Source organism: Astyanax mexicanus, chromosome 15 (assembly GCF_023375975.1).
Source record: "Astyanax mexicanus isolate ESR-SI-001 chromosome 15, AstMex3_surface, whole genome shotgun sequence".
Classification (NCBI taxonomy): Eukaryota; Metazoa; Chordata; class Actinopteri; order Characiformes; family Acestrorhamphidae; genus Astyanax; species Astyanax mexicanus.
In genome coordinates, this window is record NC_064422.1 from 7,824,160 (window position 1) to 7,838,243 (window position 14,084).

The 14,084-nt window shown below is 34.8% G+C and overlaps 1 protein-coding gene across 1 annotated transcript; it reads left to right on the forward strand.

Annotated features, from left to right (window-relative positions):
- The first annotated feature begins 1,538 nt into the window (after positions 1–1,538).
- On the forward strand, positions 1,539–13,526 carry cops3 (COP9 signalosome subunit 3). Its single transcript, XM_015601189.3, has 12 exons — positions 1,539–1,720; positions 3,499–3,628; positions 5,444–5,556; positions 5,794–5,843; positions 6,123–6,215; positions 7,376–7,555; positions 8,725–8,865; positions 9,535–9,708; positions 9,870–9,956; positions 11,509–11,622; positions 11,914–11,994; positions 13,238–13,526. The coding sequence occupies exons 1-12, from the start codon at positions 1,666–1,668 to the stop codon at positions 13,289–13,291; spliced, it is 1,272 nt and encodes a 423-aa protein (XP_015456675.2). The 5' UTR covers positions 1,539–1,665; the 3' UTR covers positions 13,292–13,526.
- Positions 13,527–14,084: the final 558 nt, after the last annotated feature.

The window sequence follows — 14,084 nt, forward strand, 5'->3', positions numbered from 1 at the left end:
ACAACAGGCATAACCTTTCAATTCTCTCGCAAAATACAATTTTACATTCAACACAATGTTATCTCTTCTAATAATGGTGTTTTGTGTTCAGATGACACATACAAACCATAATAGGAATATACATTTATAAGAATCAGTTAAACACTGATAAGCTCAATGTAAAACATTATGATGAATAAAAACACTTCTCTATTCACAATAATGACATTTTTTTAAAACATTGTTTTTATACTCAGAACACACAGTACACAGTAAAAATCTATATTTTATAAAATATCTATTTTATTTTCCCATAAAAACAAGGTACACAGTGTACATCCCAACCAACATACAGTTGCATGTACAGTGGTCTACATACAAATACAAAAGCAAAATAATAATTTACTGTATACAGTTACTGTACAGCCATGAAAAGAAATTGTACAACTAATACAATACTGTAAAAACTGTGTAGGAACACAAAGTTTGAATACATTTTCCAAATAATTGAAACATACTTTCTGTCCTACAGAACAGTCGAATACAAACACCCAACATGTTATTAACCCAACAAGTCATTACACCACTGTTATAACATAGTTAACACTTTACTATGTTCTGTATAACACTGATATAATACAGTTATAAACAAGAAAACTCCAGAAACTCCTTCAAGATGCTAAGAAAACTATTCGAGGTGACTCTCCCTTATGGGGACACTGAGATTAAGTGTGCAGATCTGTCCTCAAACATTTTTTTTTACTAAATTTTTACTTTTGATTATTTTAATTTGAACACAAAACATTTCTGTATGTGTTTCTGTATAGCTTTGATGTCTTTAAAATAAAAAAGTAAAAATCATAAAAAGAAAGAAAACACCTGGTACTGTAATGGTGTAATAAATTCTTTACAAGCTGCTGTAAAACACAGATATAATTATGTAATAAACTTTATACAGTGCTTATTTTGTGCCACTGTTTAAAGTTTAGTAACATCTCTACAATGCACCACAATTTAACTTCCAAACAACATCTAAACTAGGGGACATAAATGGAGCTAAATACAGGGCAAACATGGAAGAAAATCTGCTGGAGACTGAAGACTGTCCACCAAGACACTTATGTGCATTGTGTTGGTCTATCACTGAAAATCTCAATAAAAGACATTTAAGTTTGTGGTTATAAGATGACAAAATGTGAAAAAGTTCAAGGGGTATGAATACTTTTGGAAGCCACTGTATGAGTATATGTTTTATGTTTTTTAAGTTACATATTTATATATTTTTGTGTTAATGTATTTGTATTTTTATGCTATTTAAGATGTACTAAAAATATCCCTATACATAAAAAATAAATATATTAAAAAATGTCTATAATAAAAAACTTTGTTTCCTGTACAGGATATTAAAGTTAGTAAATTGTTAGTTAAATGTTTCTGATCGCCGTTTTTAGCGGAAAAAATTAAAAATAAAAGTTTTGTTAAACACTGGAGACTTTTATCGTTTGTTTTTGATCCTTCTCTCAAATCTCGCGGGATCTGTGGCTTATGAGCGCAGATCTCGCGATAGCAGTGTTGTGTTGGTGGCGGCCTCCGCGGCGCTTCACCGTGACTTGTGTTCCTGAGCAGCAGCCTCTCATACTTGAATGAAAAGCGGCGAGAGAGCGCTCGTTACCCCGCTGCAGAGTCATGGCTTCCGCGCTGGAGCAGTTCGTGAATAATGTGCGGCAGCTGTCTGCACAAGGTACGCACCCGTTCGGAGAGATGGAGCGAGTTTAGCCAGGTCTGCTAGCGGCGGCGGACGAGGCTTAATCGAACTATCCGTTCCACCTTAAATAGCGAGGCTGTAGACTGCATCTACATTCTCGCGCCTCGATTCCGGACTGTAACTGCCGCCACATTTAAGGTGGAATGGAGAATTCGAACTAGCAGCTTCTTGGTCTCACTTCACTTATTTCCACACTCTTTAACTAACCTTTAACTAAACACACATGTAATTTGAACCGCCTTTAAACTCTTCTTAAACCACCAAACGCAAACAAATGTTGATTTAACCCGAATTCCCCTCGCTTTTGTGTTTATAAACACAGCTAGCTAGATAGCTAATGCTACTGCTAGTTATGTCTATTAGGTGCTAGCTGACTGACTAGCCAAACACAGTGAGTGCAGCTAACTTTAGCGCACCTTAGCGCTTTAACTGGCTCACAGACTCTCAGAGAAACTTGGTAAATAATAGATTAGCTACATTAGACAAGTGTTTGAGATATTATTAGACAAGTTAAGTGTTTTAATTTGAGACAAATAAGCTGCTTTACTGAGTTAGATAACCTATCCATTAGATTAGGGCTGGACGATATGACTGAAATGTCATATCACGATATGGTCAAGATATATCGAAATCCTTAACAGAATATAATGTATATATAGTTCATGTATAATGTGTTTTCTTTCTGTTAATGATTTTTTGACATTGTAAATTTAATATAGAAGAATATTGATTACAGGAACACACGCAGAATTATTTTGCAATCAAAGTGTTAAACAAACCAGAATATCATTATATATATATATATATATATATATATATATATAATTATATCAGTATATTGGTTATACAACATATGCTGATGTATGTATTGTGTGCTGGAATAGGACCAAGTAACACTGGCCGTGCTACGTTAAAATACTATTTAAAATGCTATTTTATTTTACTTTGTTTAGTGCATCGCATTTACAAATAATTTATAAGTATACACTGACTTTGGAGACGACCAATTTTTAATAATGAACATTATTGATTAGTTGACTAATCATTGCATCCATAATTTGCAACAATGTAAACGTTGAGCTAGATATTTTGAGCTGTAAATATGAGTGTTACTAAGTAACCTATAAAACTGCTTATAAGACTGCTTCGAAAAGCAATACATATATTATGACTTATTCTATATTTACATGTTCCTGTTTCTGTATTTAATTATGTTCTTATTATTAACTGATTTTAAGATTTAATATATTCACACTTCAGTTTAGTAGTTAATTTTAGTGAAGCATCTGCTCGATGGTGAACATTACATCCATAATTATACATTATACCATTTTATTCCTGATTCATGTCTGATCCTTTGTTTTTACCACTGTGTTATGTTCTCTAGTTGTAATTAACGCATTTTATGAAGCCTGCAGCAGTGAGGAGCATTTTACAAAGCTCTTTACACTCCAGATGTGTGTGTTCTGTATGTAAACACACTCCCACCACATTCTTATTCTGCTTTAGAAACTAAACTACGGTTAAATGTTTTTTTTTGTTTTTTTTTTTTTTTTACAAGCAGAAAATCCACACTCTTTTATTTTTACTTTAAAGTGACACTTTAAGGACTGGCCACAAACAACCCACCCCACATACATACACACACACACACACACACACACACACACACTTTAGCTGTCTTGTTTAGAGCTCTGTGTAACTGATTCTGTTATCAAATATATCTGTCTCGTCTTTCTGTCTGTCACTCTTAGGTCAGATGACTCAGCTATGTGAGCTGATCAACAAGAGTGGAGAGCTGCTGGCCAAGAACCTCTCCCACCTAGACACGGTGCTGGGAGCGTTGGACATCCAGGAGCACTCTCTGGGCGTGCTGGCTGTGCTGTGAGTGCTGTTCCAGGATCAGTGCAGACTGATTTATTAAGTGCTAAATCTGAAGCTAAGCATCCCCTTCTTTTTAAGATGCTATTAATCATACATGGACCCTGGTGTCAAAGATAAATTATTATTATAAACCGAGTCTTTACTAAAGTAAAACTAGTATTTAAAACCAAATTGAATTTGTTTGAATCTGTAATGCAATTACAACAGTGTTCCCAGCACATTTAGAGAATTGCCCACACCCATTGCAATTTCTCAAAGGGCGTGTTAATGAGCTAATTAGCTGATTCAGGTGTGTTAGGAGAAGGTAAAATTTGCATGATTGGGAAACCTGTAAACTAGGGGTGGGAATCTGCGATGCGGTTATAAAACAATTATTAATGCATCCTAATGCATTTTCTTCTTCTATACAGGATTTCTTTGTTTTATTGCATGACTGCTTGGTCATTTTAAAGTAAAGAATTTGTAATGATCCATAATAAATCCCACTTTTTAGTAGGCTCTTTGACACCATTTTTATTTACTTAAAAAAACATAGTTATTTCCTTTGATCAGATGATAGGATTAATGTTGTTAGGGTAATGGTTAGGCAAGCTTCAGCCACAATATTAAACCAGGAAAATAGAAACAAGAAGGTGATTATAATGTTATGACTTATGCTTGTTTTAATATTGTGTCTGATATGTGTTGGATTTGCATATGAATAAAATGTAAAGTATGTAACAGAAAGTTACACATTATAATAGACTTTGTAATATTTATATATACATAAGAATGGGATCCCAGATTGGCTTACCTAATAATTAAATTCAAATAAATTTGAGTTTTTCTTCTAATAATAATAATAATACCACAAGGACAACAATATTAATAATTATAATGGTAAGCACAAGCATCATTTGTTTAAAGTTATTAAACAACGTTTAAAATATTTAAAATGTAGAGAAAAATGAAATGGAAATTAATATAGTGTTATTTAAAGCAGATTTATATATAAATAAAGTGCTTTAGCTATATTTAAGAAAAATAATTACGCAGTTCCTAGTTCTGCCTTTTGCATCCTGTTATCTTTACGCTTTTTGATATAGCGTGTAGAAAAGCGATTTTTGAATTGAATTGATTCAGTATTGTATACGTCTAAATCAAGACATATCTAAGAATCAGAAATTTCCCCACCCCTACTGGAAACCCTGAGTTTGAGCAAGTTATGTTTTTGAGTGTGATTGTTTCTGTAGTAGCTGCTCATTCGCAGGAACTGTTCTACAGAGGCTTCACTTATAATAAACGTAGTTAGGGTTAGATGACATTTTCTGCTCTCTGACTCTCAAATTGTTATCAGGGTTTTTTTTGTGGCTGAAAAAGTTAACAGGTCAGTCTCTGAACGTGTTCCTATCTCTGACACTTCTGATTCAGATCATGTAAAGCTACTAAAGGATAAAGCTACTATACGATAAATATCAATGATGGCGTTAAAGCAGGGTTTAAGGATTTAAGGAGATTTTATTGTCATTCGCATCACATGTGGTACATGAGGTGGAACGAAATTGTGATCTCACGATCCAGTTTACACCCAAGAGCTGTTATTAAAATTGATATATAGATAAAATAAAAGAATACAATAAAAATAGAATATACAAAAGAGATAGGATAAATACCCCCAAAAAATAAAAATAAATAGAGAGAGTAGACAGGTAGCAACAACATGAAGTCCAGAGTGCAAGTGTGCTATAGCAGCATGATATGGAATAGGGTAACTCTGACCTGTACCTGTCATGGATTAAACACTTACTCATAAGTTCTCTTGTTCTAATTTTTCAGGTTTGTGAAGTTCTCCATGCCAAATATCCCTGACTTTGAGACGCTGTTTTCCCAAGTCCAGCTCTTCATCAGTACTTGCAATGGAGAGCACATCCGATACGCAACAGACACTTGTAGGTGTACTGACTTCTGTAATCAGTCATTTTCGGATATTCAACCTAATTCTTAGATTGTTAACTCTCTGTTTTTTGTCTGTTGCTGGAAGTGGGAGTAAAAGATTGTGATAGATGTGTTTATATATATTTTGTCTATTAAATATTGTCTCATATCTTACATTTGACCCTGTGCCTTACAAAGTAAATAGTTTGTGCTTTTATCAGAAGTCAGATTCTCACTTGTTTATTTCTTAGTTGCTGGCCTCTGCCATCAGTTGACCAATGCTCTAGTGGAGAGGAAGCAGGTAAGTGGTTCTTATTTAGACTAGACAGCACATGTTGTAGCTGGCCTTATTTGCTTGAATGTAATTAAAAGACCCTGAGCACCAATTTACACACAGTACTATAGATTATATACAGATGCTTCTACAGTATAAATGGTGGTGAAAGTTTAAATTATGTTTGTTATGGATTTAGTGCTGCTGTAATAAAATCATTTAATCAGTAGTAACTGATTAGAGAAATATTATAGAGTTTATTATACCTAACCTGACTCTAAACATCTCTCTGCATTTCCTTCACAGCCATTACGAGGAATAGGTATAATTAAACAGGCAATAGAAAAAATGCAGATGAACACAAACCAACTTACCTCAATTCATGCAGACCTGTGTCAGGTAAGTCAACAGTCTTTTTGCTGTTTTATTAAAGTCTAAATGAGTAAAGCACTCCAATATATTTACATTTCACTGCTATCAATGCTCATTTGGACAAAGAAAGATTTTAAGCTCCACTATGTGATTGTTTGACAATTTAGTTGTCATTCTTAGACATGGTCTGATCTTTTGAGTTATATATTGTGAGTTGCTGCAGAGTTAATTGAGGACACAGGATGCTTAAGTTCCTTATTCAGCTTCTACAAAACAATACAGACCTCGGATACAGTGGCAGAACACCATAATCCCAATGTAGAAATCTGCTAACTGAGGTCTAAATGTTATACAGAATCTAACTCTGTATTGCATGTTTGTAGAACATGTAAAACTAGTGTACCTTTTGGAGGAAACGGGTTAAATTAACCAGATATGCAGCCATTACTAATAACTATTAAATTGAACATGACCACAAACATGTTTGCTGACCTCAATATTGCCTAGTGGGTTTACCTCACAAGAAGAGCCCATTATTGGCCAGTACATTGACTTTTGTAAAAAAAAAAAAAAAAAAAAAAAAAAAATAAAATAAACACCATTTAATTTGTTTTATTTACGTAGGATATTTAAATATTTTTATACTCTAATTCTGATGTCTTATTATTATTCATATATAAAGATCTGCTCTTTCTAAATGTATTATAATGGTACAATAATATCACTAGGTCAGCTGCCTTTAATGGCCTTAATTCTAAATTATTTCTAGGACAGTATATTGTTGAAAAATAGTTATTCTAACAGGCTTCTTTTCCACAGTGATGCACCATTTGATTGCTGCAGGTTAGACCGGACCAGCAACAGCAGTGTTCAGTGTTTTAAAGTTGGGTCACAGTGTTGGGAGTGTTTGAATACACTACATGCCATTCTGGAGTTAATCCTGATAACTTTGTTTATAGATTTGATTACTCTTAAAGATAGATATGCTTTCACCAATATTATATATTAGACTCCTGGATGCTGGATACACATTTACCCATTCATATCCAACACCTGCATTTAGTTTAAGTTTTATTGAAGTTTTAGATTAACATCGTCTAATGTTGTTATAAGGATCTAGTATGTAAAAATGAGTTAATAATATGATATTAATGTGGATCTGACCGTTCTCATTCTGTGTTATTCAGTTATGCTTGCTGGCAAAGTGCTTCAAGCCCGCAGTTCCCTTCCTGGAGCTGGACATGATGGACATCTGCAAGGAGAACGGAGCGTACGACGCAAAGCACTTTCTGTGTTACTACTATTATGGTGGGATGATCTACACGGGTCTGAAGAACTTTGAACGGGCACTGTATTTTTTTGAGCAGGTACCTGTTGTTATACTGTGATATGCTTTGGTATTTGGTTAGAGTGTTCATGCTTGTGTAGGGCCTTATGATTTCCATGAAGCAGTAAACACGAATGGAATCATGAAGTTGAGGAGTAAAAGCTGAGTTCAGATATAAACACGGAAATACACAGAAAAAAAAAAGCACATCATACACATCATATCAAACAGTAGAACTTACAATATCTAACCAACAAAGTAACATTATTCTAATATCAAACATCAGCCATTAATTTACCTCAGAAAACTGTTAGCATTCAAGCTAACACACTCTAGTCCTTACTGCTGAGTTCGGCTGTTAGCTAGCATTAAGTTGCTAACTGCATTCTGAATTATGATTATTGATTACTGATAAATTATTTTATTTGGACTTTACTAGGTTAACTATTAATTATAATATGATCAAATATCTAAATTCTGTTCATATTTGCATCTCATTTTAGGCAGGGTGGATATATTGTTTTTTACAGAGCAACATGTTTCAGCGATTAATGTAAAAAAAGCATTGGTATAGTTACTGTTTAAGATTGCTGAAATTCAGTTGAATTTTACACTTTTAAGTACTTTAATGATATATGTGATTAATTTATATTGATTTATTACAGCCCATGTAATTAATTATATAATTTTTTTGGCCTGACAGCAAAAAACAGAAAAAAGTATTAGCCAAAAAGATTAGATTTTAGGAGTCATCCAACGGTCTAAAGTGCTGGTCAGGATATCGCTAGTTTGAATCTCGTGCAGTTTACCATCAGCTGCTGGAGCCCTGAGAGAGCACAATTGGCCTTGATCTCTCTGGCTGGGTAGATAGCAGCTGAATGTGTGGGACAATTTTGCCTAGCTAAATTGTGAAAAAATTAAATAAATTTGGTATTTGCTCATTTGGAAATATTTTATCCTCTGCATTAACACAGATGCCGTGAAGTATCGTAGATAATTGTCTTGTGATATATTGAGTATCACGGAATCACAGTATTGTGATATCCTTGTTATCATGCACAACTTATCGTCATAATATCGTATCGTGAGATGTCCTGTAATTCCATTAATATTGGATAAGAATATATTCAGTGATCATATATATCAGTGAATGTCTGTGGTTACTGCAGCCTTGTTGTTGAAACTTCTTGTCTTTCTTCTGTCCCCCAGGCAATAACCACTCCAGCAATGGCAGTCAGTCACATCATGTTAGAAGCTTATAAGAAGTACATTCTGGTGTCCCTCATTCTTCACGGCAAAGTGCAGCAGCTCCCCAAATACACGTCACAGATCGTGGGCAGGTTCATAAAGGTGAGGCTCAAAGATGAAGTGCAGGAGGTTGGTAATACAGTGCTGCTCCAGTGTCATTTAACTGCACAATTCCAGACCAGATCAGTGAGCTCAACCTTGGTGTAATGCAAATAATTTACACAATATCTATCTCATCTTAGATTTACAATACAGAACATAAGAACATTTTTGGTTCTCAGGCTAATAGCATTACCACTGCCTCTCCACTGGAGGGCTGTGGCCCACAGGTTAAAAAAACATAGCAAGGAAGTAGAACTAATTCACTACTGTACTTAAAGAACTAAAATTCTGTGTCTTTATATACAGGAATATTATTTTTTCCCCCATCCTTCTTCGTACTTTGCATGAGTTTAATACTTAAATGTTTAATTACTCAATAATGTTGCATAATATTACATTATATTATATTCCAGACCCACATTATCACTGCCAGAGTTGTAGAACACAATTTATTAAGGAGAGCTTGATGAATTTGAATGAGTTAGTATAAAAAAAAATCTAATTATTTACAGTAAAGTTGGGTGTATGTATATTATTCCATTATTACTATATTATTGACATAAAATTGCAGTAAAATGACAATAATACTCTACATCACATTTATGTTTAGGGCACTATATCGTCCAAACAAATTTCGTTATCGTGACAGGCGTATGTATGTTCCTTTAGCCTCTCAGTAATGCTTACCACGAGCTGGCCCAGGTGTACGCCACCAACAACCCTGCAGAACTGCGCAACGTGGTCAACAAGCACAGCGAGACGTTCACCCGGGACAACAACACGGGCCTGGTCAAGCAGTGTCTGTCCTCGCTCTACAAGAAGAACATCCAGAGGCTAACCAAGGTTACCTACCTCTTATAAATATTATTGAAAAGTTAATATTCATTTCAGTCCTTTGATTTCAGTATACTTGACGCTTTAATAAAACTACCTCTTGTTTTTTCTTTAGACGAAAGCCTTTAATTTCAACATGCAGTTTATGATCATATTTTCACTTTGTGCAGACCTTCCTGACGTTGTCCTTACAAGACATGGCGAGTCGGGTGCAGCTCTCCGGCCCTCAGGAAGCTGAGAAATACGTCCTACACATGGTAACTTAACAGAAACTTTTTTGCTGCTCAATACAAAAAAGAACAGAATATTAAAAAGTAATCTGTTCTCATTTCTTATGACTTGCCTACCAGAGGAAGATTGTACTTATGCACAGATATATTTAGCATTTAGAGATTAAGTAAATAATTTAAACCAACCAGTAACAATTTGTTTGAAAAGCAAGACAAAAATAAGTTTATAAATGCACAAATACATTTATACAACGTTGATAAGTCGAAAACCTGCAAAAAAAGTCTCCATTATTCAGCCTTTTTTTTTTCCCCAAATGTATCATTTTGTTCAGTTTCAACCAAAAAATTTATTTTAGTGCATTGCTAACCAATATCATTTTACCTCCATCTTGCATACTCATAATGCATATTAATACTGTAGCATGTTAGATCAGGATTTTTAATACTGCAATATACATCACAAAAATAAATTGTTGCAATATTGCAATGTCAGCTTTTTATATTTATATTTAATATTGTGCAGCCCTAATATAAACATTTATAACTACAATTAACGCTGTCTTGGCCAATCACGTCATCTACGCATAACGCAAAACCCCCAGAGAATGCCAAGTGCTAATTCTGTTGGCTGAAGAATCACCAGGATCATACCTATGACCTCCTGTGATGACATTCTAACATTTATAACATATGTTGTCAAATTCTATCTATTGTTATTCTTATTGATATTCTGGCTTTTAAATCTTATTTACACCCAAATCCCAAATGTAAAGCTCAAAGCTTGGTATTTTGCATGGACTACTTTTAACGAAGACACTGCATTCTCAGCTTAAAAACCCAAGAATGCTTCAACACATCAGCATAAACCACATATATGGCTAGAAAAATCTAGAAAGAAATCCTACCCTTTCTAGAAACTGCAGCGCCAATACTCTACGGTGAGGATTTGTGATTAATCCATTGTGAAAAACATTCAATAATAAACGCTCCTTTAAAGATTCATTCACATTAACTATCTGAGACTGGTTTACCAGTTTACCTTTATTTCTCAAATCTCAGCACAAATCGGAGTACTAAAGTATAATCCAGTGTCTGAGGAGAGCTCTGTCGTCTTTGAGTTTTCCAGTGGTGTTTACACCAGCTCAGAGCCTTATATCAACCCATAGTATTGTAAAACATTTTCAGAATCATTGATTCGTAAACCGAACAGGACTCAGTCAGTCATAATTTCCGCGAAGTGTCCAAACACCCCACAGGATACATGATAAATCGCGTAATATCAGAAGATTTTAAAGTTTAATTGTCTCCCAGGCTTCAAGTCATAATGTTGGTATCATATACCACTAACACTATTTGTTACAGTTTATGTAATTAAGAAATAAAACTGTTATATAAAAAAGGAAACCAATGTCTTATTTTCTCTTGTATTTATAGATGCAAGTAAAAATGTGTTCTCCCGTTACTTGATTAATCAAAGAAATATTCAGTAGAACAAATGATTCCTAAAATATTCATTAGCTGCATTAATGTTTTGTGAATATATTTGTGTGTGTCTACAACATTTTCTTCTTTCTTCCAGATTGAAGATGGAGAGATTTATGCTAGTATCAATCAGAAAGATGGCATGGTCTGTTTCCATGACAACCCTGAGAAATACAACAACCCCGCAATGCTCCACAAAATTGACCAAGAGGTTTGTAATAAAGCCTTCACTAATCTGTCTGTCCACAGATGTGGTATTGATTAACTGATCCTGGTCTTGGGGATTAGCAGGGTGGTGGAATGTCAGTGAATCCAAACATAAATACATGTTATGGTTATATTTAAACTTATGCTTTTATTTGTCTGGTTGAATGGCCTTGTCAGTATATTTATTTTGTTGATAGTGTCTGACTCTTACTCTGATTATTAGAGCTGCTGGTTGTTCGTTCTCATGTATTCTCTCTCTCTCTTCTCTCTCTCTTTTCTTTGTCTCTTTTCACAGATGCTGAAGTGTATAGAATTAGATGAGAAGCTAAAGTCCATGGATCAGGAGATCACTGTCAATCCCCAGTTTGTGCAAAAGGTACCAAGATTTTCATATCCTGCAAAAATGATAAAAGCAACAATTTTATATTCTAAACTGAACCAGAGTGAATGCTGGACGAAACAGTGCGGCACTCCACTTTAGTTTTTCTCTGGTTTTGTTGATGTGCTGGTTAAAATATCAGCTTTTAAGATGGAGTTGAACAGTTTAATTCTGATGGACTATAAACTCTGTTCAGTAGGGGTGTCACGATTTCGTTATTTTATTGAAATCGATCGAAATTGTCATGTCTCGAGCCTTGGAAGTCAAAAAGAGGATCGACGATCCCTCCCTCTAAGCTACGCAAGCACATGCACTACGCAAATAGCGCAGCACACTGTAGCCGACGCCGCGGACATTGTGACTGCTCAAAGAGTAGCCCTTTCTCCAGAGAATGTGGACATTCTCATCTTCTTAAAGAAAAACTTGAAAATATAAAAATAACAGTTGTTTTGTCTAGCCTCAAATATGTTAATATTTTTGGTACCTTAAGGAGCATCTTTCTCTCAGATAAAGTTAATAATATGTCTTTATTAAAGAAAAAACTTGTCATTCTCAGGGACCGAGTCTTATTTTTCATGTTTAACTGTTATAGTAGGATAGAGTTCAGTTTGTTAAGGCTCTAATTGTTCTATTATTTTGTACATGACTGTTCCTGTATTTTTTTATTATTTATTTTGTTATGTTGCACATTGCTGTTTTAATAGTGCACACTACTGCTACCCAATAAAGCCACTCGATGGCATTACATATATATCTTAATTAAATTATTTAAATTTGACCCTTAGGGCCTAATGTGGTGTATTACACATCACTTGTATCACTTTGCATCACTTATATCAAGCCCACCTTTTGAAATAAGATATTGTAAATTTGATGTATCAAACCAATGACTGACCATAGACTAATCTAAAACTGGCATAGGCCTCTCTGCTGTAAAAAAAGAAAGAAAAGAAAATCGAGAATTGAATCGTGACCCTAAAATCAGAAATAAAATCGAATCGAGCGTTTAGAGTATTGTGACACCCCTACTGGTTAGTGTGTTTAACTGAATAATAGGTGATTTTAGGAACCGGCAGCATTGATTACAGCATGGAAATTATAATTTTTTTTTTATTACCTAAGCAATAGACGTTTTTCTATCGTCAAACAAGATATGATATATGATGATATCAAAATTCAGTCTACAGCATTAAAATCTGCTCTCACACTGTTTTTTTTTTTTGTGCTTCACTTTCTCCAGAGTATGGGAACGCAAGAAGACGACGTCGGCAGCAAGACGTCCTCCTACTCCTGAGGCCACAGCGCCACCCACTGCCCTGCCTCTCTGACCTGGAGACCCATCATCAGGAAGAATTGTTTTATTGAGTATGGACTAAACTTGTCTGAAATGATGATAATTTGGTTTCTTTCTTTCACAGCGCACTCATATACACCATCCCTGTTTCGTCAGTGTTTTATTTATCAATGTTGAAGCGGAAACGCCACAAACGTAACAATAAAAAGACTGGACTTCTTTGTTCAAAAAATAATCTGCTGTCCCTTTATTACATCTTTCATTCTGATTTACCAACTTCAGGTTATTAGTTCAATTTTTAGGCATTTCTGTTGAGGTTCTTAACATTTTGAGATACATAGATCGAAATTATAATTAGGGCCCGAGCACCGAAGGCGCAGGCGAAGCCTGCACCGGAGGTGCAAAGCCCTATTGTTTTTGGTCCGTTTATTATTATTATTATTATTATTACGCTTCTTGACCCTTTCGCTCATTTTTGAGGCATTTCTGATATGGGAAAACTCACGCATTTTGGCACAGGCCTCAAACTTGGTGAAAATGTAAAAGTTCCATAGAGCATTGACATGGGCGTGGTTCAGGAGCTCCATAGCGCCCCCAAACGTCGGCATTGGCCGGGATGAAGTTTGTCCAATGTGCACCAACTTTGGTACACTTATTGACCTCTTCATAAACAACAAGAATCACTAGGTTTTATTTGACTCCGCCCAACAGGAAGTCGGCCATTTTGACAGGAAGTTGCAAAATAAAAAGTTTCCCGCTGGGTTTCGGAGTGGTTAGGATGTTTGAAAACTCC